This window comes from Onychostruthus taczanowskii, unplaced genomic scaffold (assembly GCF_017590055.1).
Source record: "Onychostruthus taczanowskii isolate IOZ18803 unplaced genomic scaffold, ASM1759005v1 scaffold226, whole genome shotgun sequence".
NCBI classification, from domain to species: domain Eukaryota; kingdom Metazoa; phylum Chordata; class Aves; order Passeriformes; family Passeridae; genus Onychostruthus; species Onychostruthus taczanowskii.
In genome coordinates this window covers 224,300-248,820 of record NW_024499529.1, presented here as the reverse complement: position 1 = coordinate 248,820, position 24,521 = coordinate 224,300, and the positions used below count along the sequence as shown (strand labels likewise).

Below are 24,521 nucleotides of genomic sequence, written 5' to 3'. Positions count from 1 at the left end.
GGGGAACACGGACAGGAGCCACATGGAACGGGATTGTGTCCAGGCGGGTGTGGAATATCCCCAGTGAGGGACGCTCCACACGGTCCCTGGACAATCTGTTCAGGGAAGAACTGAACCTCACGTTCAGGTGGAGCTCCTGAGCAGCCCAGCCACGTGCAAACACACAACAACCACCAAGTGGCAGCTTCGGCTTGGGTTTGTCTAAATTTCCTTCAATTGGCACTGAAAGGATTGCACCCTCCGGTACAAGTCATCCACGACACCTATACAAATAATTTATCATCCATCTACAACATTTACAGCTGTACAGAACAAACTCTGGACACCAGCCCACAGCCCAGCCCAGCTCCAAGCCTTTTGGCTTTCTGAGCCTTTTCTTGGTGTGTGCAAACCCCACGGGGAAGCCCTGGAGAGGCAGAGGGGTGCAGAGGGGTCACCCCTTAGAGCCCACACGATGCCAACAACAAGAGCTGCTCGTGCAGGGGTTTCCTGAGGTGCCCGAGAGGTCCTGCCACCCCTCAGCTTCCTCCAGGGACACAATGTTTGCTGCCCCAGTCTGGCACAGGGGAGAACCAACAATGAGGTGAAAACCTGGCCCCTCTGGGCTGTGAGACATCTCCAAAAGAAATATTGCTGCTGCCAGCTGCCCTGGGCTCCCCAGGACAGGCAGCACCACCTCGCACGGATCTTCCTCACTCTTCCCGAATGGAGAGCTCAAAGCTTTTCCCTGACCTGTGCAAAAGGTGAAAGCTCAGTCCTGCAGCACGGCTGTGCCCTTGGCGGGGGCATGGGGCCATTGTCACACTGTCACCAGCAGGGCATGGCTGTGCCCTCCGAGCCTATCCACCTCTGCTGGGGCAGCTCTTCACACCGTTGCCGTGTGAAGTCACCACTGGTGGCTTTTTGTGTGTTTTCTTTCCCCGTGTCCTCTGTGCTGACCCCGTGTCATCACTCACAGCACCTTCTCCCGTCTCCTTCAGGGGATGACTCCTGCAAAAGTGTTGATGGGCAGCAGCAGAGACTTGGGCAGGTATTTCACAAGCCCCACGTCTTCTGTTTCCTGAGGGCTGAATTTCGTGGTCCTCGTCTTCTGCAGGCAGTAGCTGGGCTCGAGGCAGGGAGACACCTCCAGGCTGGAAGAGCACAGAACACATTTACTGTGGCATGTTCCGATGTGATCCCCGAGCAAACCCCAGCTCTCCCACGGCCACCTGCAGCTGCATTTGTGCTTTCTGCGGCTGGGTTTGGCTGCAGAGATGAGCTGTCAGTGTTTGACGCAAACCCGAGGTCCTGAGCCTGGCTCAGTGTGACTCAGGAATTCAGTTTATGTCGGCTGGACCCTGAACCACCAGCACATTCCATGTCCCTGCAGCTCTCCCAGGCACATTAACCCCGCCATGTCCACAGGGCTGGGTCCTCTCCCCCACCTGCACCTGCTGGAGACCCCGGGGGGAGGGATGCAGGCAGTGCAGAGAGCATCAGCACCCTGGTACAATTCATCATTCGGGAGATCTGAGCTCTGCTTGCCCCTGGAGGTGCCTGCTTTTCTCCTGCCTCAACAGCACCTCTTGTGTAAAGAATCATTTTATTCCTCACACCCTCTCCTGAAAACACAAATGTAGGAGAGCCCCAGCGTGCCCTGCTGTCCCTGGAGAAGGAACGAGGGGTTTTGTCACGGGTGAGGACCAGGGACAGGAGGGGATGCAGGCAGATGTGCAGAGCTGGCACCGCAGGGCTCTCACCCGATCACATCCCTGTAGGTTCTCCTGCTGTCCTTGTCCAGCTGCACCGTGAAGGGTCTCTGCTCTGGGCTCCTGACCTTGATACTCCGTGTTTTGAACCTGTTTGCCACAGCCTGGATGGGCAGAGGAGAGAGAGCCTGCTGAGGCTGTCCCTCCCTGCCCTGGGCTGCGTGCTGGGTGTGACAGGGACAGAAAATGGCATTTCTCTGGTATTCTTTTTTAAACCTCAGATGTGGCACAAAGAGAATCCTTTCTCTGTATTCAGAACCTGGCACTGACCAGCAGGGATGGGATTGACCAGCAGGGAGGGCACTGACCAGCAGGGATGGGAGTGACCAGCAGGAATGGCACTGACCAGCAGGGATGGGAGTGACCAGCAGGGATGAGAGTGACCAGCAGGGATGACACCCAGGGTGTCTGGGGCTTTGGCTCAAACATCCAGACTTCTCCATGGGAAATAATCACAGGGTGGCCCCAAAGCCCTCTCCTCCCCCCGGGGTTGCCCCTTTCCCTGCTGTTGAAGGGATTTTGGCCCTGAGGATCCCACGGGGACTCACTGAGAATGAGCGTCCTGCCAAGTTGCTGGTCCTGATGATTTCGGTGATGGTCACAGTCAGGCAGCCCAGGTCTGGACAGAAGCAGAGGGTTGGTCTGGGGCCATGGCACAGCCTCAACTCAGCTCTCGGGGGCCCTGCCCCACGTTTGGGTCACTGACTGTGGACACATGGGACTCCAGCAGGCTCCAAGGGCACAGGAATTGTGTGGGATTGTGCCTGGGTGGAAAGCTCAGAGGCTGTGCTAAGGGCCAGCGGAATGAGGAAGGCTGGAGCAGAGGGAAGATGCTGAAATCCTGTCTGAGCCTCAGACACGTCATTCCTGACAAAACCCCCACCAGACCATGGGGACACCAATATTCCTGTCACTGATTCCACCCCCAGAGCCCAGACACAGCTGGCACCAAGGACTGTGGCCAGATCCACTGCACTGAGCACCAGAAACCTCAGGAAGGAGGAAGAACCCACCTTCAGCCTCCTCAGCAGGGATGGCTTTCATCAGCAGGCCTGTGGAGCGCAGGGACAGGGCCAGCTCCTTCTGCCGGTCACTGAGCACAACCTGCGGGCAAGGGGCAGTGTCCTGGCAGTGCCCTGGCAATGTCCTGGCAATGTCCTGGCAGAGCCCTGGCAATGTTCCGGCAGTGTCCTAGTACTGCCCTGGCAATGCCCTGGCAGTGCCCTGACAGTGTCCTAGTAGTGCCCTGGCATTGCTCTGGCAGTGCCCTAGTAGTGCCCTGGCAATGCCCTGGCAGTGTCCTGGCAGTGCCTTGGCAGTGCCCTGGCCTGGGGAGGGCTGGGCACAGCTTGGCATAAGCACAGGGCAGCTAACAGGCTCAGCACAGCCCCTCTGCCCTTGCCTGGACAGCAATCCCACAGGACAGAGGGAGGGTCAGTCCCCTTTCGGAGATCTGTGCCCTGCTGGAGCAGAGATTGGAGTGCAGGAGCCCCACTCACCCTCCTGTAGGTCACTGTGAGGTCCATGCCAGGCCCATCCAGGGTGCTTTTCCTCTTGGTTGTGCTCAGCTCTGCCAGGAGAGAACCAGGTGGGGTTGACTCTCCCTCCTCCCACCTGTCTGTGCTCAGCAGAGGGATCCCCCCTGGACTGAGCCCCCCTGGTGTCCCATCATGGCCTTCTGTCACACTCTGTCCCTTCTGTCCCTTTCCTGGGAGCTGAGGCTCTGTGCCAGTGGCACAGACTCACTGCAGGCTCTGTGCCAATCTCAGTGACAAACACCCACTGGACTGGCACCAGAGTGCACCGACAGAGGAGCTGGGTGGCACTGCTGGAACAGCCTCCCGGCACTCCTGTTCCATCCCTGGCAGCTCGAGGAACTGGATTTCTACAGGAAAAACACCTGGCTGTGAAGGCCAGCTTCTTTCCCCAACTAAATCAGGGCTCAGGCCCAGCTGGTGCGTGCTGGAGCCAAGCACAGGCACAGACTGCAAACCCTGTCTGAGCCAGGAGCCAGCGGCCACCAGGGGCTGCACCAGCCTGATCTCCGGGCCCAGGAGGGAGCTGGAGGCCAGGAACAAGGAATATTGCCCATGGCTTGGAGCTGTGCGGGCTGAGGGGGGCGTGGGTGGGACCTGGGGGTGGCAGAGCCCTGTCCAGGCTGGGGCTGGTGGGACACACACACCTCTGTGGGACGGGCTGTCCTGCACCTGGGTCAGCAGCTCCGTCAGGAACACGTCCTCAGCTGGGTCCTGTGCTGGGTCCTGGAACAGGAGCTGAAAGAGGAACAGCCCTGGAGGAACAGCCCTGGGAGACACATCTCTGAGAGGAACAGCCCTGGGAGACACATCTCTGAGACACATCCCTGACAGGAACACCCCTGACAGGAACATCCCTGACAGGAACACCCCTGAGAGGAACAGCCCTGAGAGGAACAGCCCTGGGAGACACATCTCTGAGAGGAACAGCCCTGAGAGGAACAGCCTGAGAGGAACAGCCCTGGGAGACACATCTCTGAGACACATCCCTGACAGGAACACCCCTGACAGAAACATCCCTGACAGGAACAGCCCTGAGAGGAACACCCCTGAGAGGAACAGCCGTGAGAGGAACAGCCCTGAGAGGAACAGCCCTGAGAGGAACAGCCCTGGGAGATGCATCCCTGAGACACATCCCTGACAGGAACACCCCTGACAGGAACACCCCTAAGGATATCTCTGTCACCCTGAGGTGTCACATGGGGCTTGTAGCCTGGACAGCTTCTCCAGAGCAGCCTTGGGGAGCTGGGAGCTGCCCGTGGTGCTCAGGGCTCCCTCGGGCTGGGGGAGCTGTCCTGGCTCCATTTCCTGAGCTCCAGGAGGGTGGTGGGCCTTGCCAGAAGCGCGGGACAGGCAGTGTCCCCTACCACTGGATGTCACTGTGCCCTCAGAGATGCCACTCCCTCGTCACCGTGAGCGCTTCCCCCGGCCAGGCTGAGCTGCTGCTGAGCTTCATTCAGGGGACGCCGTTTCTCTCTGACCCAACCTCAATGGCCAGCCCACCGCAGCCCTGGGGAGTGTTTCCTTTTCAAGGGGCTGTTTTGGCCAAGATGTGCAGAGCAGGTCCTGCAGCTCCTGTCCCAGCCTGGCCCCACGCCCAGCTCCTGTGGGCCTGGGCTCACACTGGGGCAGCTCCCTCAGCCGGGCAGGAGCAGGGGGTCCTCACCCAGGAGGGAGAGCAGGGCAGGGTGCAGCAGAGCCCCACACCCTGCAGGGCAGGAGAGCAGCTCGGGGCTCTGTCTCAAACTCCTTGTGCCCTGCCTGAACCTCCCACACCCCCACTGCCGGCCTTCACCTCTGAGCACAAATGAGTGGAGAACATTTCTGCAGAAATTCCAAATGCCCAGGCACAGCCCGAGGCCCAGGTGCTCCAAGGACTGGCAGGCTGTTGGTTATTAGTAGAGTCCTGGGGATGCTCCACCAGGAATGACCCAAGCTCTTTGCAAGCCTCGTGCAGGGGCTCCTCCTGAGCTGCAATAGGTGCCACAGTGGCTGTGAGCAGATTAAAAGGAGCTCTGTTCATGTGCCTGATCTTTGGAGGGGCTGCCAGAGCTGCCAGAGGAGCAGGGAGGGAAGGGTTAATGTTGTATGCCCGAATTTAGCCCTCCTTTGCTCTCCTACCAAATGCCAGGCCTCGCTCTGATACCACCTCAGAGCAAAGCTGGCAGGAAATAAATCAAATGGTGCTGCAGGAAGCCCTGCAAAGCCCTGCAGGTACAGGGAGGTGTTGGCCAAGCTGCTCAGCAGAGCCCTGCTCGCTCCCAGCACCTGGAGCAGGGGAGGTACAGGCTGCTGAGCAGGACACCCGTGACCCTGTGGGGGATTTCAAGGCTCCCTTTGCTGAGCTGAGATCCCCACATGTCCCTGCCAGGGGCATTGGCTCCAGCTGAGCTGAGCTCCAGGGTCACGGGCTGCAGGAGGGATGGGCTGGGGGAACGGGATCCAGGCTGGGATCTGCTGGGAGCCCCAGAGCCCGCTGGCTCTGCACGGCTCTGCCAGCCCCTGCAGGGCTGTGCCAGCTGTGCCACCCACCTTGACAGAGTGCAGCTGGAAGCAGACGGGCTGGGTGCCCATGCGGGCGTAGTAGGCGATGACATCGGTGAGGAACAGGTCGGTCACCAGGGCCCTGCTTGGCGACGAAGGCTGGGGGCAAAGCACAGGCTGCCTCAGCCCCCGGCGCTTCTCAGAAACCCTGCCACAAGGTCTCACACCTTCCTGGACACCGAGTGGGGGACAAGCTGTCCTCTGGCCTCGCCACTCACAGGGAGCAGGAGCTGTGCCCACCTGCGAGCCCTTTCTGTGTGGGCTGGCAGTGGTGGCTCAAACTGCCGGGAAATGACAGCTGGGGGGATTTCAGCAAAAGTTTTCTTTCTTGAAATCTGCCATTTCCTGTCCTCTGGTCAAAAAAACCCATCACAGCAAATGGCTTTTGTGGGCTGGGGCAGTGTCAGACACGGGCACCTCTGGGGAGGGTTTGGAAGGGAAATTTCTGTCTGGGGATGGAGAGCCCTGCAGGGCCTGGGGAGGGTTTGGAAAATGTCTGGGGATGGAGAGCCCTGCAGGGCCTGGGGAGGGTTTGGAGATGAAATCTGTCTGGGGATGGAGAGCCCTGCAGGGCACAGAGCCCTCCTCAGGGGCTGCGGGTGTTTTTGGGACACGGGAAGGTTTCCTCGTACCATGGTGGCCAGCTTGGGGATCATGTGGCACAGGGTGTTGATGTTGCTCTCGTACCAGGGGTCAGCCCTGCCCAGGTACCCGGCCACCTCGCACAGCTCCTCGGGGCCAGCGTGGTCCTGCAGGGAAACACAGCTCACAGCCTGGGGAGTGTTTGCTTTTCCTGGGCTTGTGTTGAGCCAAACGTGAGGAGAAGGTCCTGGAGAACCCCTCCCAGCCACTTCCAGCCCTAAATCCAGCTCCTGTGGGACGTGGCTCACACTCCTGGGAAGCTTCCTGCTGCCTAACAGGAATGGGGGGCTCACCGTATCAGGAGCCATGAGAAGATACAGAGACCTGTGACATTCCCCCATCCCTTCCCTTTCCCTGCTCAAACTCACTTAGCAGGTGCTCCAGCACAAAACTTCCCTGAGGAATGAAAATAAGGAATTCTGATTTTTTAACAGCCTCTTTGTCAGGGGTCACAGCCAGCTCTTGGCCAGCTTAAAATATCCTAAATGCAATTGTTTCTTTACCTCTGTCCAAGGGGAAGGGATGTGCCTGACATAAACCACAAGAAGAGACTCAAAGACCTAAACCCGGGGCCCTGGCCAAGGAGGCAAAGCCCTCCATGAGCAGCAGCTGCTTCCCCTCAGCATCTGGGAGGTGGGGAAAGCAGCAGTCCTCGGCTAAACCTCACAGATCCCTCTGCAGCTGAGGCCTGGCAGCAGAACTGAAGGGGCTGTGACCCCAAACTGAGCCCAGCAGCTCCGTGTTGGCTCCCACCCTCCCTGTTCTGGGGTCAGGGCAAGGAATTCCTGATCCTGCTCTGCCCCAGCCTCCCACCCCCCGGCACTCACGGCAGCAGCAGAGGGCACCACCGGGATGTGGTAGAACTGCAGGTCCAGCCTGGGCGTCAGGAACACTCGCCGGGCTTCCCGTTTCCTGGAATGCAAAGGGAGATGTGCCGCGGGCAGGGGCAGAGGGCGGCTCCTGGGCACGGCTGGCAGTGCCAGGGCACCGCGGCTGCTCTGCCACGGGCCCCCTTCGCTGCCTCCTGCCCCCTGAGCTCCCAAATCAAGCAAGGGGAGGTGATGGGGAGCCTCGGAGAGGTTTTTGTCAGGGTCTGGTGTCCCTGCGCACCCAGCTCTGCTCACAGGCTGCCCACACTGTCACCCACCCCAGCCGGGGGAAGCAGCTGGGGACAGCCAGCTGGGAAACAGCTTCTCTGCAGGATTTTTCCCTTTGGCACAGGAAAACACCTTGCCGCGTTTGTTGTTCGTTTAACCGAGCCCCGGACAGAGGGGAGGACTGGCTGTGTGCGGCACTGGAGCCATGAGACCCCCGGACGGAGGGGAGGACTGGCTGTGCGCATCACTGGGGCCATGAGACCCCCGGATAGAGGGGAGGACTGGCTGTGTGCGGCACTGGAGCCATGAGACCCCCGGATAGAGGGGAGGACTGGCTGTGTGCGGCACTGGAGCCATGAGACCCCCGGATAGAGGGGAGGACTGGCTGTGAGCATCACTGGGGCCGCGAGAGCCGCCGGTGACAGTCGGGAGCGCTCGGGAGCCGGACACCGGGATCCGAGCCCACCCCGGGCCCCGCTGAGCCCCAGCCCTCCCCCAGCCCCCCCGGCTGCTCCAACAGCCTGCAGGGCAAAGCAGCCGCTGTGCCGCCGTCCCCCCGAGCCCGGGTGGCCGCAGGTACCTGAGGGAGTGGAAGGCTTGTGCCAGGCGGCCCAGGACGCGATCGTCCCCCAGCAGCACCACGCGGGCGGTGTGCAGCCTCTGCAGCGGGGCCGCGGGCTCGGGGGGCATCCCTGCCCTCCTGGGCAGCTTCCCGGGGGGCTTCCCGCCGGGCACAGCGCTGCCAGCCTGCAGGAAGGCCACGCTGTCCAGCGGGGACGGCTTTTTCTTGATGCCGCCCTTCCTGTGGAGCCGGGAGCGCTCGGCGCAGGGCGCGCACGGCTCCTCCTGCGCCGGCAGGTCCCGCTCGATGCCGCTGTCCGTGGACAGCACGGAGAAGCGGCTCCGGCCGCAGCAGCCGCAGCCCGGGAGCTCGTCCGGCATCTCCATGGGCTCCAGCTCCTGCCCCAGGCACTCGGGCTCGCAGCTCTGCGACAGCGGGCGCAGGAACAGCACCAGCTCCTTCCCTGCGGGCACCGAGCGCCTGAGCGGCAGAGGCGGGCACAGCCGGGCTCAGCCCGGTCCTGCCCCGGCTTCCCTCCCCGCAGGGAACCCGCAGAGCTGAGAGCTCCGAGGGCAGCCAGTCCTCAGCCCCGCTGCCCACTGGGAGAGCTCGGTGCTGCTCCAGCCCCAGAACCCAGAGTGGTTCGGGGGGGACCTTGAGGATCACCTTGTTCCCATGCCCTGCCATGGCAGGGACACCTTCCACCAGAGCAGGCTGCTCAGAGCTCCATCCAGCGAGGCCCCAGACACTGCCGGGGTCCTGGAGCACCCACCCTGGGCACATCCTGCTGCAGCCCCAGCTCCTTCCCCCTCCACACCCAGGGAGGAGGCCTGGGGCAGTCAGCACCGATCTCCCAAGCCTGGCCTTGGGACAGTGGTGCCCAAACTCCCTGCCCAAAGCTCAGGGCTAAGTGACCCCTTTGGGACAGGAGCCCCAGGCTCAGACCCCACCCACACCCGCAGCCCCGGGGGGCACTCACAGAGCTGCTCATCTTCTGTCCACAGGTGGAAGCTGATGTTGGGGTTGGGCAGAGGGGTCCCCTGCAGCCCTTCCTGGGGAGCATTCCCTGGGAAAACAGGGATGCTTGGAGCATTTCCCCACACAGGAGCACGAGCCCCAGTGCTGAACGCTGGCTGGGGCAGCCCTGGGGCTCTCCCAGCCCACAGCTCCTGGCCAGACGTGAGGCTGTCAGGCCTCTGCTCTCACAAACCCAGCCATCACCACAGTCTAACTTCTGGTGGGAGGGAGAAATGAAAGGGGGAAACTGAGGCACGGGCAGGAGTGACGGCAGGGACACAGCAGGCACACGAGGGCTCCCTGTCCCCGTGGGAATGCCTGCTGGGCTCACCTGCGGGCACGGAGCCCAGGAGGCCGTGGTAGATTCTCTCCAGCCGCGCCGTGTGCTGGCCCCGGTCCCAGCCGCCCTCGCTGCCCGCGCCCTCCACGGCCGCCACCACCTGCTGGAACCAGTGCTCCACGTCCCCCGGGGACAAGGCCTGTTGGGACAGCGGCCGTCAGCACCTGGAAACAGGGATGATCCACGCCAGGGCAGCGGGAGGGGCAGGGGGAGCAAGTGAGTCCTGCAGAAATTGCTTCCTGGGGGACACGAAGGCCCTCCTGTCCCCAGCAGAGACGCTGGCTGGGCTGGCTGCTTACAGCTCCTTCTGTGGCAGCTTTGCAGCTGGGGGGCACCGTGTCCCTGGGGCATCCCCAGCGGTGCTGGCACTTGGGGTGACTCTGGGACATGGGGACAGCAGGCACACGAAGTGACCTTGGAGCGGAAATTGCCGAGAGTCCCTGCAAGGTTTCTGAGGCAGACATTTGTGTCACTGTGGCCCCACAGCTCCTTCCAGGAGGGTTTGGAGAAAACTGACTGAAACCTTTCTCCTGAGAGGTTCCTGCAGTGCCCAGGGGCTCCAGAGGAGCTGACAGAGGCTCTGTCTCGGCTTTGCTGGGCAAAACCAACACTCAGACTGAAGGTTCCACCTGTGCTCTGCTGCAGCCTCTCCTTCCCATTCAAAGGCTGTCTGAGCTCAGCCCCAGCCCAGCCCTGGGGCTGCAGACCAGCGCTGGGAAGCTGGGGGGTTTCTCCCCTTGCCTTTTGCTTCTCCGGGGTGTCCAGCCAGGGCAGGACCAGGGACAGCCCCGGAGGAGCTGCTGCCGTACCTGGAGTCGGGCCCTGAGGCCGTGGGTGTCGCAGGTGTCACCCAGGGCCGCCTGCAGGGCGTGGGTGACCACGCAGCTCATGCAGCCCCGCGGGCTCTGGGACACCTGGGCCGCCTCGGTGTCGGTGGCCAGCGCCTTGCAGATGGCTTCGGGCAGCAGCTCGGGGTCAGCAAAGATGAAAATCCTGGCGAGCAGCAGGGTGGGGAAAGGAGGAGGTGCAGACTCACATCAGCGACCCCAGGGCTGGCAGGGGCAGCTCCCCTCTCACTTTTTCCACTGTTGCTGTTGATATTCCCCTTCTCCACCCTGTCTCCCCCCCCGAGGGCAGCTCCCTGCCTTCCAGAACAATTCGGGACACAGCAGAATGTGCCCTCCCCACACCTCAGTCCCAGTGAGGGGTGTTCCCCACAGCCACGAGGGTCAGGCCCAGGCTGTGTGCTCCAGCCAAGGCTGCTGGGACAGGACAGGTTTCCCAGAGAGTGGGAAATGAAAGCACGGCCCCTCCGAGGGGCAGCTCACCTCTCCTGGTAGGGGAAGGGGGCGCTGCGCAGGCTCTGCTCGGAGATGACCATCCTCTGGTACAGGGTCCCTGCCAGGGCACAAACAGCGGCTGGAGCAGCGGCAGCGCAGCCCTCGGGGCAGCCCGGGCTGCTCCCAGCTCTGCAGGCTCAGGAGGCTCTGCCAAGCCGGGGAACACCCGCTGAGCTCAGCTTAAACAGCCACGAACTGGGCCAGAGCTAAAAACAGCCAAGGACAAAGATAGGCCAGGCTCCAGAAAAAGAAACCCCCGTCTATTCCGGGATGATTTCCTGTGTTTCCCTTCCTTTGTTTAGGGCATTATGAGCTTGGGAGCGGAGCTGGAGGCAGCAGGAAGAGCTCTGTCCCCAGGGCCGCATGGGGACGGTGTTTGGGGACATCTGAGGAGCACCAGGGGCTCTGGATCAGGAGAGAGGCACTGCCCCTGCTCCTGCCCCTGCCCCTGCCCAGGGCTGAGGGTCCATCCTGGCTCAGGGACAATCCCCCTGTGGCTCCTGTGCTGCCCGAGGGGAGCCCTGCTGGAGATCCCCTCTCTGCACTCTGAGCCATTTCTGTCCTCTGAGCCATTCCTGAGCTCAGGGGACAGAAGGTGTCCCTTGGAGCTGCAGCCAAAGCAGCGCTGGGGACGAGTGCTGGGGCTGCTGGGGGTGGGCTGAGGCTCCCCAGAATGGCACCAAAATTCCCCAGCAGGTTTCTCCTGCTTCTCCTCCCCATCACAGGGTGTCTGCACCTTGCTCTGCTCTAGAGGACTCTTTGAAAGGCTCCTATTAAAGCAAAATTGAACTGGAGGAACTTCAGTGAGAACAGAGAAAAAGAACACGGAGAAAAAATAAACCAGGTGTCCTTGGGCTTGCTTCCTGCACGGGGCTGTTCCCTGCAGCCCCACTGACAGCCCAGTGCCCACGGGGCTGCTTTAGAGCTGCTTTCCTTTTCCCTTACCTGGGGCTGTCCTCTCCACCTGCAGCCTGCTGGCATAGTCCAGCCCAATGGTGCAGAAGGGCTTGGGCAGGGTCAGCATCCTCTTGCAGAAGTCATAAACCCTGGCACAGAGCTCGTCAGGGATGCAGGGAGCCTGCAGGGGGACAGGGAGGTGACAGGCAGTGACCTCTAAACCTGCCCCAACACAGCCCCCGGGCTGGGAGGGCACCAAACTCACTGCACCGAATTCACTATGGATTGAAATGCAAACCGTGGGGCAGAATCAGGCCCTGCAGTGGTTTGGGAGCCTCCAGCCATACCCACTGCAGCTTGGGCACACATTAGTTTTGCCAGGTTGTGGCTTCCTGCACTCACTAGCAAAGGGCTCGGGCGGCAGGACCCGGCACTGTGTGTGCCACAGGGACATGGGACGTGCACAGCTGAGCCCGCCCAGGGCTGTCCCAGGGCTCTGCTGGCTCTGAGTGGCTGCTCTGGGTTCTGAGGGGCTTCAGGTGGCCTCTCCCGTGGCCCTGCTGTCCCTGGATGCTGCCCCAGGCTGGTGTGCCCAGGTGCAGGCTCCCATCCCGAGGCCCGGCTCACCTGGATCAAGGTGTACATCAGCGTGTGCAGCAGGGGGATGATGTAGTGCCGGAGGTCCCCTCGCTCTGCCTGCGGGGGCAGAGGCAGGGAGGGCACAGTCAGGTCCTGGCAGGACACTGGGCTGGGCAGGAGCAGCCCCAGAGCCCCCAGGGTGGGCCAGGTACTCTGGGGTGGCACTGTCCCCTCCCTGGGGTGGCAGTCCCCTCCCTGGGGTGGCATTCTCCCCTCTCTGTGGTGGCACTGTCCCCTCCCTGGGGTGACACTCACCCTCTCCAGCTCCTTCACCAGGATCCTGACCAGGACACAGCTGGTTCTGGGGTTCTGGTCGATTCTCTTGTGCAGGGTCCACCGCAGCATTCCTGAGGAGGGACACCAGAGGAGGTCAGGGCCACCAGGGGGCTGGGCCCTGCAGTGCAGAGACCCCCTGGGACACGCTGGGACCTCCCTGAGGGCTGAGCCAGCTGCAGTGCCCTCTGCTCCCCGCTGTGACCCTGTGCCCCTGCCTGGCCCTGGACACAGCACGGCTGTGCTGGGTTTGATTTTGGGAATTCCTTGGCAGTGGCTCCTGGAGATCCTAGGGGAAAAGGAGGATGTGGAGTTTGGTTCCTTGCCCTGTTTGTGCCCAGCTGCTTTCCCCACCTGTCCCATGGGATTTGGGGTCCTGCTGGTGCCAGGACCCCAGAGCAGGGATAGAAACCTCTGAGCCCTGAGGTGCCATGGCTCATTGCAGCAACCCCAAATTTAATTAGCTGTAAAGCATCCTGTGTGCTCTGAGTAAAATCAACTTTCCAACGTTCATTGGGGCTCCCCAGGCTGGAAGAGTTCCATCCTCCAGAGCCAGAGCACAGAGGAACCTCCTGAGTGCCCAGGGCCGAGCTGGGCAGGGCCGGGGTCACCCCTGGGGGCTCTGCGAGTGTGTCCCAGCCCAGCACAGGAGCCAGGGACAGTGAGGGGCTGGCAGGGTGACACGGGCAGGAGGGGTGACAGTCACACAGGGTGACACGGGCTGGGCAGGGGTCAGTGTCACACAGGGTGACACAGGGTGACAGGGGCTGCTGGGGCTGTGCAGGGGGTGTCCCCAGGGTGACATGGGGTGACACAGCGTGACAGACACTGCTGGGCCTGTGCAGGGGTCGGTGTCACACAGGATGACACAGGGTGACACACTGCTGGGGCTGTGCAGGGGTCGGTGTCACACAGGGTAACACAGGGTGACACGGGGTGACAGGTGCTGCTGGGGCTGTGCAGGGGGTGTCCCCAGGGTGACACGGGGTGACAGACGCTGCTGGGGCTGTGCAGGGGGTGTCACACAGGGTAACACAGGGTGACACGGGGTGACACACTGCTGGGGCTGTGCAGGGGTCGGTGTCACACAGGGTAACACAGGGTGACACAGGGTGACAGGCGCTGCTGGGGCTGTGCTGGGGGTGTCACACAGGGTAACACAGGGTGACACGGGGTGACACGCTGCTGGGGCACGGATGCAGCTGATGAAGGGTTTGGCCCCTCCCGGAGAGGGTCGGCAAGGGCGGGTGAGCGGAGCCCTCATGTCCCCCGGGGGTTGGGACAGGCGGTGCCCGCAGTGGCCGTCCCTCACCTCGGTCGCTCTGGCAGGAGGGGTGGTGCCCGTCCAGCTCCCGCAGCAGCGCCCGCACCCGCCGCAGGATGTCCGACTCCAGCTCTGCAAGGGACAGCGGCACCTGAGCCAGGCCAGCAGCCGGGGGACAGCCGGGACAGAGCCCTCCCCATGGCACCTGAGCAGGGCCAGAACCCTGAGGGGACAGCCGGGACAGAGCCCTCCCCATGGCACCTGAGCAGGGCCAGCACCCTGAGGGGACAGCCCGGACAGAGCCCTCCCCACGGCATCAGAGCCCCCAGAACCCTCAGAACAGCAGTGGAAACCACACAGGAGTGACACAGAGTGACAGAGAGTGCCACAGAACCCCAGAAGTGCCACCCAGCCTGGGAGGGTCTGCCCTGCCTGAAGCTGGTGGCTCCAGCCTGTCTCACTCCCTGCCTTCCAGAGCTTCTCATGGCAGCATGCTCGTTTTTACAGATTTGCAGAGGACAAAAAGCTGAACTTTCTCTCCATTGTGTCACCTTAAAGAGGATATAATTGCCTCGTACGTGTGGTTTAATGAAATAACTGACTTTTTCCTCGCTTTTTGTGAGCAAGCTTCCCAGCTAGGCTGGCTGCTGCTAAACTTGATACCCCAAATGTGTGAAGGATCCCTCAGCCATCTCTCCAAGCAAAGAAATCTAAACATTTGGCTAAAGTCTCACTTTTGCCCCAAAGATAAGTGTGAACTGTTCAGAAATGCCCATTTGGATCAGGCACTGCTCCTTTCCAGCACGCTGGGAATGGTTTTGGAGCTGTGCTAGGGAAGAGCCCCAGGCTCAGGGCCGCCAGTTCTGCCCTGCTGAGGGATGTGGGTGTGCACAGGGAGCTGCACCTCTGCCACAACACAAAAACATCCGAAGGAGACTGGGCTTGCCTCGTTTTGCAAGTGCCATTTGCAGAAATGTCTCGGCAGCTTCTCCTTCCTCACCCCCCGGTTTCGTCTCAGGGGTTTTGGGAAGCTCCCCGATGTCCCTCTCCTGTTTATTGGTTTGGCACGTGGGAATTGTGCCATAAAGGGCTGTTTGAAAAGTCCTGCTCTTTTCCTGTGTGTTTGTAACCGCCAGGGGAGGCTTTTCCTGAGCTCTGCTATCAGTCCTGGCCTCTGCTCCTCATCAAAGCAGCCCCAGCACTGAGGGTCTCTCACGGGGGGCAGAGCAAAGGCTTGACCCAGCACAAACAAGAGGCACTTTGATCTAAAAGCAGCAAAAAATAAACCCAGCAACAAAGAGCAGTGGCTTGGAAATGGAATAAAACCTTTCAGCATTGACATCCTGACCCTGGGAGATCAACAGCACCTCTGAAACAGTGTGAAAATGAAACATGGGGGAAAATGGACCGAAATACACACAATTATAATAATAACAACAATGAAATATACTACTATAAAATAAAAAATTAATAACAATCAAATATACTACTGTAAAATAAAAATAAAAACAATAATAAAATACAATACTATGAAATAAAAAAATAATAAATAATAAAATATACTACTATAAAATAAGAATAAAAACAATAATAAAATATACTACTATGAAATAAAAATATACTACTATAAAATAAAAATATGACTATAAAACAAAAAAAAAATAAATAAAATATACTACTGTAAAATGAACTACTTTACAACTCAAATGCTTTGTCAGCTGTGAGTGCCCCACACTCAGCCAAGCTTTTGGCTGCCCCTGCACTGCTCTGTGCCTCCCTTCCCTCTTCCAGCAGCACCTGAACACCCTGGGAAGCACCCAGGTGCCTGAAGAGAGAAAAGGGGGTGTGAGGGGTGGGTGAGGGGTAATTCCCGGCTCCCCCTCGGCGGCTCCGGGCTCAGCATCACCCACCTGAGCTCTCCATGGCCGGGCTGGGCTGCAGCTCGTGGGGCACCGGCGCAGGGCTGCTCACGGCGCTGGGGCATGGCCTGGCAGCGGGGACGGTGCCTGCGGAAAACGGGAACACGCTGGGCTCCGCCGGGCTGGGAACAGGCTCGGGATCAGCCCGAGGCAGCACAAAGGCACCGCGACCCCCTGCGACCCCCTGGGACCCCCTGGGACCCCGTGGGGCAGGGACAGAGCCCCAGGGGGAGCACCCGCGGTGTTTGGGGCAGAAACCCCAGCTCGGAACCGCTGGCACTGCCAGTCCCAGAGCTGGCACTGCCACTCCCAGAGCTGGCACTGCCAGTCCCGGAACTGGCACTGCCACTCCCAGAGCTGGACTGCCAGTCCTGAAGCTAGCTCTGCCAATCCCAGAGCTGGCACTGCCAATCCCAGAGCTAGCACTGCCAATCCCAGAGCTGGCACTGCCAATCCCGGAGCTGGCACTGCCACTCCCAGAGCTGGCACTGCCATTCCCCGAGCTGGCACTGCCACTCCCAGAGCTGGACTGCCAGTCCCGGAGGGGGGCACTGCCAATCCCGAAGCTGGACTGCCAGCCCCAGAGCTCTCACTGCCAATCCCAGAGCTGGCACTGCCAATCCCAGAGCTGGCACTGCCACTCCCAGAGCTGGCACTGCCAGTCCCGGAGCTGGCACTGCTGCTGGGCCAGCACGGCGCTCCCCGGAGCTCGGGAGACGCCCGGGCAGCCCCGGGCTCCTGCCGGCCGCTGCCGGAGGAAGCAGCAGCTGAATGCGGCTGAAGGTGTCGGTGGCTCCCCACATCCGCATCCTCCTGGCACTGCGGGGGCGGGCGCTGCCGCCCTGCCACAGCTGCCAAATTTAGCAAAGAACAACGTGAGCCCGGCCCGCCCGAGAAACTCTGCTGCTGGGCTCACCTGGCTGCTCCAAAGGGCTCCTTTTGCTCCCTGGCAGCAAAGATCAGCTGAGGCTGAGCCCACACTGCGCTGCTAGCTGCAGTGCTTGGGGCCCTGGGAAAACCCAACATAAAGAGACAAAACAGGTCCCCAGCAGGCTCAGAGCCAGTCACGCTGTCCAGGGGGGACGGGCAGGTGTTGTGGGAGAGGAGGATGAAAGGACACGCACAGGAACAGGTTCTGAGGAACAGGGGGGTCGGGCAGGGTCCTGCCAGGCTCCAGCCACTGCTTCTCCCTCAGCCAGGACCTGCACGGGAACCCAAAGGAGCAGAAATTGCCCCTTTTCATGGGAATGTTTCTGAGCAGCACAGGGGCCCAAAGGAGCAGAAATTGCCCCTTTTCCCTAGGAATGTTTCTGAGCAACACAGGAACCCAAATGAGCAGAAATTGCCCCGGTTCCCTGGAAACATTTCTGAGCAGCACAGGAGCCCAAAGGAGCAGAAATTGCCCCTTTTCATGGGAATGTTTCTGAGCAGCACAGGAGCCCAAAGGAGCAGAACTTGCCTCTTTTCCCTGGGGTGTTCTCTGCCTGCTGTGCTCCCCGGGGGTGAGGGCACAGCCCCTCAGCCCTGCTGTGCCCATCCCAGACCCAGCAGGACAGGCAGGGATGATGCCAGCCCTCAGGAAGGGTTCTGGGCACCAGAGCCCCCCTCCAGCCAGCCCCTCTCTCTGCCACAGATCCCGAGAGGATCCCTGGCCCGAGGAACGGGAGCTGTCCCCGTTTCTGGACCCTGCACTGGTCCCAGCCCCTGCTGGACTCAGCCCCTTTCCCTGGGAGCCCCTCCCTGCTCCCAGAAGGCTGGGAAGGTTCCCTGATCCACACCAGGAGGGTTCTGTGCTCTCTGTCCCCCTGGATCTCCTGCCTCCCCTGCAGCAGACACGAGGCACAGCTCATCCCAAAGCTGGGTGTTTTGCTGTCTGCCAGCTCAGCAAGACCAGAGCCTTCTCTGCATTCATCCCACTTCTTTGCAGAGCTGCAAATCTCCGCTTCCTCTCTGCAATTCTTAAAATACCCACGGCATCAGCTGGATTTATTCCTTTTGCAGGGAAAAAAAAATGAAAAAGGAAGGGCAAGAAGGGAAGTCGCAATTCTCCCTTCAGCTTTCAATAATTCTGAAAGTCATAGGACAAAAATCCCAAATGACCCCACAGCCACCTTCCTCAAGAGTTTGGGGCAGTTTTGGGGAGAACCTGGCTCTATTCTTAAAAATGCAGGACTTGGCACTGAAAGTGCAGCTCACCCTGACCCTGGCAGATAAATTCACAGGTTAAAGGGAATTGCAGGGTTAAAGGGAACCCTCCTGTTCCAAACTGCAGGTGCTGGACACAGCCTGAGCAGGACCTGGCTGAGCACCCCACAAACCCTCCTCAGCCCTCCTCTGCAGGGCAGCAGCCTGGGGGCCCAGGGTCAGAGCAGTTTGTACCAGTGGTCTACCTCAGCCCAGCTAATCCCAGGCGAAGCTCTGTCCCATTTTGGGATCCTCCATCCTCTGCCTCCCTCACCTCTCCATCCTCCCCCCGCTCATCCCACTGAGGCTCCTTCCTCCTAAGCAGGGATCCCATTTGCTGGGGCCCAGGTGTGCACAAGGAAATTGTCACCTCCTCCAGGGTTGTCCCTTCCCTAATCCTTACAGGCAGGGGGGAACACTGGGGACAGCAACCTAAATGCTGCGAATGCCACCCTGAGTGCTGGGGACACCATCCCGAGTGCTGGGGACACCAGCCCCTCTCCCTCTCCCTTCTCTGAGGGCTGATCACGGGCACCAAAAACATTGTCACCAGGTGGGTTCCAGCAGATCAAACATCACCCTGGTGGCCTTTGGGTGTGTCTGGAGGGCGCTGGGCAGCAGCAGGGACAGCCGGCAGGTCACTGTCCCCGTGGGGTCACACGGAGCCCAGGCTGGGCTGCTCCTTGTCCTCCACGGAGGAGGATCCCGGTTCACCTGCCCTCGGTGGGAGAAGGGCTCATCCCTGCAGGAAGCACAGCCCCGTCCCCACAAAGGGGCTTCTCCCCCTTCGCCCCGGGGCAGGGGTTGGAGCTCAGCCCTTGGGGTCAGACTGCAAATCCATTGAGGGGTGGGGACGTGTCCCTGCGGGGGAGTCACTTCAGCCCCACCGTGGTGACTCAGGCTGTCCCCTGGAAATGAGGGGCTGGCTCCCCAAAGGCCTCCTGCTCTGTCTCACAGGCTCTCAGCACTCGGAAATCACTAAACCCCAACCACCCCCGACCAGGTGAAACACGAGAGGCACAGAAATAGCTGCAGCGAGGCAGAAATAGCTGAAGCCACTAAAGACAGCCCAGCCCAAACCCTTGGGTGCTGGGAGCCGGGCTGCCAGTAACGAGGCTCCCTTGGGAGGCTCCAGCACGTCCAGGATCCTCTCTCTGCTCCCGGCACACCCTGCCTGCACCCCGAATGCAATACCTGGAGCTGGGCTGGCCACAGCCAGCCTGGGCGATGTCCCTGTGTCCCCCTCCCCGCCTGCCCAGGGCCAGCGCGGCCCCGGCGGGACGCGGAGCACATCCCCTCGCTCCCGCAGTTATATTTATCCGCTCCGAAGCCACCTCCCCACGCCTCCTGCAGCCCGTGTTTGGTTACAAACTCACCGCCCGGGCACGGCTGAGCTTTTTTTTCCCGGCACGGCTCAGCTTTTCCCCGGCGCTGTTTGTCAGCCCCAGCGCAGACACAGAGAAAGCCGCGCCTCTCACGGGCACGGCGAGGGGCTGTGCCCCCTCCCAGCCCACCTGAGCCCTCCCCAGCGCTCCGCACCCCCTGGCCCCAAGGGGGGATCGCACGGGTACCATGGGCAGCGGGAGCGGGGTCCAGCGCCGGAGCGTCCTGCGGGAGCCGCGGGCAGCGCTCAGCCCGAGGGGACCCGCATGGGCTCAGTGTCGTCACGGCGTGGCGAGTGGCCTGGGACAGCCCCAGTCCGCCCCCTGTGCCGCCTCCCCCGCGGTTCCTGCGGGCGAGGCTGGCTCTGAGAGCAGCGGAGCCTGGCACGGCCCCGGCGCCGCCCGCCCCGGCTTCCTCCGGGAGCCGGCACGGCTGGAGCACGGCGGTGGGGTGGGAGGGACGGGAGGGGTGGGGTGGGATGGGGTGGGATGGGCGGGAGGGGGATGTGGCAGCTGAAGGGCCGTGCTCCACAAGCCGCGCTGGGGATCTGGCATTGCATCCTCTGGGCTGCCCCGAACTGCAGCTGGCAGATCCCAACGCTGGGAAACGGCTCCAGCAGCATCCCTGATCCCTTCATCCCCTACACCCCTACCCCTTAACCCCTCACATCCCTCATCCCTCACAGCCTCAGCCCCGGAGCTGCAGGGGACCCCAGCAGAGGCAGAGGCTGTGTCTGTTTGTCCCCTCCTCTCAAAGTCTGTCTGTGCAGCATGCTCTGCTTCCGGCCGGGATCCCGAGCTCCAGCCCAGCTGCACAGCCAGGTAGGAAAGCAGGGCAAAGGCAGCTCTCCCTCCTCCAACCCTCCGGGCTGTGCAGGCAGCAGCAGCTCCGGGCTCCCCTGAGGACCCTGGGCAAGGATAAACAGCCAGGGCAGGGCTGCTCCCCTCCCTTCCATCAGCTGCTCCCAGGGCTCTCTGTTCAAACAAAAGCCAGGCAAAACTTCGGCTACGAGACTCGAAGCCCACAGAAAGATGCCCTGCCACCTTCCTGGCCCCTTTGGGCACGCTGCTGGAGTGGGCAGACCTGCAGGAGAGCTGGCAGTGCCACGCGTGCTGGGGCCCAGCCTGAGCCCCCTCCTGCTCTCAGTGCCAGATTTAACTGCAGCCCTGGCAGGGCTCTGGTTCCAGGCAGCTCTGAGATGAAAGCAGATGCTCTCCCTCGTGCTCTCACTGCCAAGGAAGGGAATCACGAGCCCAGACTCTGCTTTCCAGCATCTCCTTGAGGCTCCATTTGCCTGCTGGCTGCTGGGGAAGGCACAGCCCTGCCAGGGGGGTCCTGGCACAGACGGCTCCTGGGGCCAGCTGAGGAATGAAACACCTTCGCTGGCCCTGCAGTGAGTGCTCATCAGGCACAGCTCTGCTCGAGCCCCCAGGCCTTTGCTGGAGCTGTGGAAGTCCAGCAGCTTCCTGGACACCAGTGACTGTTTGGAGACTTCCTTGCCAACGTCACATTTCATTCTTCCTAAGGAAAGGAAAGGGTTTTCCGGAAACAGCAGCTTTTTAGATTTAGCATCTTTCCATCCCTGGAGTCGACTTTGGAAAAACAATCACAGGGAAAAAATAGGTGTGAGTTGAAATCCACTGCCAGACTGTGCTCACAAACAGCCCAGGCAAGCACTGTCCACCTGAGGGGGAATGAAAGCAGGGAGAGCTCAGACTTCCAAATGTGGCCCACCCGGGAGGGGCCAGGCTGCTTTCCCGGGCTGGGAGGGGCTGTGGGCTGGCACAGCTTCTCCCCGCCTCCCTCCAGAGCCATTCCCTGGGCAGGACTGTCACCAGCACGGTCACTGGGACAGCCCTGCCTGTCACACAAATCTCTGTGCAATGTCCCAGTGCAGGGTCACAGCACTGTCCTCTCCATTGCCCAGCCTCTGCTGGCAGCTGCCCTCAGGCGGCCACAGCGGAGGTGACCCGGGGAGGGCACAGAGGAACCGCCTGGGGGTGACAGCAGGAGGGTGACAGAGTGACCACAGCACGCTGTGCGTGGCACCCAGCCCTGTGTGCCTTGCTGGGGGTGCTCTCTTGGCACCGTGGGGACACAGGGATGTGACAGCTGTGGGCAGGGAGGGCACAGAGAAGCCCTTAGCCAGGAAGGGATGAGGGTTTAGGGTTGCACCAGGACAACGAGGTCAAAAAGGGGATTTAATTACAGGGCACAGGCACCAAGAGCCCCCTCTGCTTTCAGTGAGCTCCCCAAAACTCCAGTCTGGCCTGAAGAACCGCAGCTCCCTGCCCCTCAGTCACACCGGGCACAGACCCTGCAGCACTCCCTGCCCCTCAGTCACACCCGGCACAGACCCTGCAGAACCCCTGCCCCTCAGTCACACCTGGCACAGACCCTGCAGCACTCCCTGCCCCTCAGTCACACCGGGCACAGACCCTGCAGCACTCCCTGCCCCTCAGTCACACCCGGCACAGACCCTGCAGGACCCCGGCGGCTGGCACGGGAGCTGGCACTCCTGCTCTCTCAGCAGCGCATTCCCGATCTCCCGCACACCGCGGCTCCCTCCCCTCGTTCTTCCCGACAAAAGGAATGGCTCTGCCCCCGGCCATGCCTTCCAGGTGCTTGCAGCCCTGGCATCCAGCGCTCGGTGCCAGTCCCCAGACAAAGCCCTCGGCAGTGCCAGAGCAGCCCCGAGAGCAGCGGGGGCACGGCGGAGGCTGAGCCGCAGCATTCCCCACGCCAGGAGCCGGGGCACCGCGCCCTCGGGGGCTCTTACCTTCCTCAGGCCGGGCTCGGGGGGCCCAGGGAGCCGCAGCCCCCTCCGAGGGCCCGGCCAGGACAGCAGGGACCCGCAGGGGACATCGGGCAGGGGCGCGGGTGGCAGCGGAGCCCCGGCGGCTCCCGGGCTCGGCAGCCGCTTCAAAGCGTGCGGGGCACAAGGGGAAGCGCCGAGTTATTTCGAGACAGCTTCCTCTTTCTCGGAGAAGTGCCGCGGTGACAGAGCTGTCCCCGTGCGCCCCTCGGTCCCCCGGCGGTCCCCGGACGGGCGGGAGCAGGGGACGAGGCTCAGCCCTGCCCTGGGTGCGGTCCCCTCCCAGCAGGTCGGGCTGCCCGGGGATGAGTGTGTGAGCCTGGCACCGCCCCTGGCACCGGCCCCGGCCCTGGCACGGCCCCTGCTGTGCTGCCAGCCGTCCCAGACAGGGACAGTCCCGGCGCTGCTGCCGCCCAGGGAGGCAGGGAGCCTGGATGCTCGCACCTCCCAACAAACAGCGTCGCCCCGGGACACCAGGAGTCCCTCCAAGGACACTTTTCCAGCGGCCCGTTCCAGGCACGGTGTTTGTGCCCCTGGCAGAGCCTCCCGCCCGCAGCATCTCCCACATCTGCTTTTGCTCAGAGCCTGAGGCAGCTCCTGCCCGCTGCCAGCTCGGGACGCAGCCCGGGCAGGATGTTCCCTCTGGGATGCGTTCCCGGGGCAGTCTGACTGCCCTGACCCAGCCTGGAGCGGCTCCGGCCGTGCTCGGCACGGTGCCATTGTCACCGCAGTGTGACTCTGTGGCAGGAGAGCGGGGCCGAGAGCCGGGCCCAGGTGAGGCTGCTCGGGGCTGGCGGCTCTGGCGGTGCCCTGGTGCTGGCTGCAGCCCGGGCTCTGTTTGCAGGCTGGCACACGGCAGGCTGGCACACGGCAGGCTGGCACACGGCAGGGCTGCGGGCACACGGCTGACCCAGCCCAAATAAGGAGATGAGAGCTGCTCCCTGTGGGATGTGGGGCAGGGTGGGATGAGCCCCCAGCTGGTGCCTAGAGCAAGGTCGGAGGTGCCGAGCTTTGCTAGAGGAGTGGTTTGGGGAAGAAAATCCTTCTGGAGGGAGCGTGGGGGCTGCAGCTGGCACTGCATCACTTCCCATTCCTTTTGCACGAGGGAAAGCCTTAGGTACCGCTGCGTACCTGGGTCCCGGGTTTAAAAATAACCTCCTTCCTTCCTGAGAGGACAGAAAGGCCGGAGGAGGCAGCTCAGGCTGTCGGCGTCCCTCACCCTCAGCTCCCTCTCGCTGCGCTGCTGCCAAGCCCTGCCTCCCCTTCCCCAGCCCCGGCCAGAGCCGCCCCTCGGGCAGGGATGCTCCGGGAGCAGCAGCAGCCGTGGAATCCTCCTCGTTCCCCTGCCCTACGCTCCTTCCCGGCGCTCCCATGTGGACACTCCCATGCACCAGGGACCCGGGCACACGTGGGACGCTGTTTGTCCCTGCCAGGGTCACACGCTGGACGCTGTTTGTCCCTGCCAGGGTCACACGCTGGACGCTGTTTGTCCCTGCCAGGGTCACACGCGGGACGCTGTTTGTCCCTGCCAGGGTCACAGTCAGCGCCTTCAAGAGCCCAGGGGAAGGTTTGGGCTCAGTAGAGCGCTGTCCCGAGCCTGTCCCCCTGTCCTGCTGCCACCTCTGTCTGTCCCTCCTCAGCAGGAGCTTCCCAGCTGGCAGGAGCTGCGGCACGGGCAGGAGCTGCCACGCTCTCCCGTTTGCCATGCAAATTCCAGAGGGAAGAGGCTCTGGCGGGGCTGGGGCTGGCCCCACACTTTGCATGGGATGAGAGGAGGGGCCCGGGCTCCACCGGCTTTGCTGCATCTCCCTCTTGCTCCAGGGGATTTGCACTCCTCCCCTCCCCGGTGAGCACTGCAGACCCCCAGCCTTCACCAGCCCCTGTTTGGCCCTAGAACTGGGCTCCATTCCCTGCACAGAGAAAGGGGAGGGCACTGCCCGCAGCACACAGCCAGCCCCTGCTCGTTGCTCAGGTGCTTGCTCACCTGCTCAAGCTCATTGCTTTCGCTTTGGAACCTCAAGCTCAGGATCCAAAGCCAAAAATCCATTGCACTGAAGGGTCCTGCTGGGACCCTTCAGCCTCACCCTACCCCTTCCCATCTCTGTCAGAGCACCATTAACCCTCCTCCTACTGAGGGGCCTCATCCTTGTGGCAGCCCATGGAAGGGGCACCAAGAGGTTGGTTCCCCACATTTTCTGATGTCATTAAACACCAAAACACAGCAGACAGAAACCCTCAGAGCAGCACAGGGAACTGCCAAATTCCCCCAGATAACATCAGCTCCTGGCCACAGAGGGAGGAAGAGCCAGGTATGACCCT

At 61.9% G+C, this 24,521-nt stretch overlaps 1 protein-coding gene across 13 annotated transcripts; it reads right to left on the bottom strand.

Moving 5' to 3' along the window:
- Positions 1-191: 191 nt before the first annotated feature.
- PIK3R6 (phosphoinositide-3-kinase regulatory subunit 6) lies at positions 192-22,474 on the bottom strand. 13 transcript variants are annotated; one of them, XM_041405209.1, is made up of 20 exons: positions 19,199-19,336; positions 15,812-15,907; positions 13,950-14,033; positions 12,620-12,711; positions 12,353-12,421; positions 11,774-11,906; positions 10,817-10,886; positions 10,298-10,481; positions 9,480-9,627; positions 9,111-9,197; positions 8,150-8,594; positions 7,300-7,384; positions 6,463-6,579; positions 5,819-5,929; positions 3,934-4,024; positions 3,251-3,321; positions 2,765-2,855; positions 2,300-2,370; positions 1,743-1,855; positions 847-1,133 (listed from the first exon to the last, which is right to left on the bottom strand). In XM_041405209.1, exons 2-20 carry the CDS (start codon positions 15,822-15,824, stop codon positions 977-979), a joined length of 2,232 nt encoding a protein of 743 aa, XP_041261143.1. In that variant the 5' UTR covers positions 15,825-15,907; positions 19,199-19,336; the 3' UTR covers positions 847-976. The 13 variants fall into 13 exon arrangements, 10 of the variants coding, with proteins under 10 accessions (XP_041261146.1, XP_041261150.1, XP_041261142.1 ...); XM_041405212.1 differs by lacking the exons at positions 2,300-2,370; positions 19,199-19,336 and adding an exon at positions 22,167-22,474 and having other exon boundaries at positions 192-1,133; XM_041405216.1 differs by lacking the exons at positions 2,300-2,370; positions 19,199-19,336 and adding an exon at positions 19,576-19,753 and having other exon boundaries at positions 192-1,133.
- Positions 22,475-24,521: the final 2,047 nt, after the last annotated feature.

Coding starts and splice junctions, on each gene's coding strand:
- PIK3R6 (XM_041405212.1), bottom strand. Junction 10,887..11,773: donor GGTGGAGAGGACAGCCCCAG/GTAAGGGAAAAG, acceptor GTGCCCTGGCAG/GGACCCTGTACCAGAGGATG. Junction 9,198..9,479: donor CCTGGGCTCCGTGCCCGCAG/GTGAGCCCAGCA, acceptor CTGTTTTCCCAG/GGAATGCTCCCCAGGAAGGG.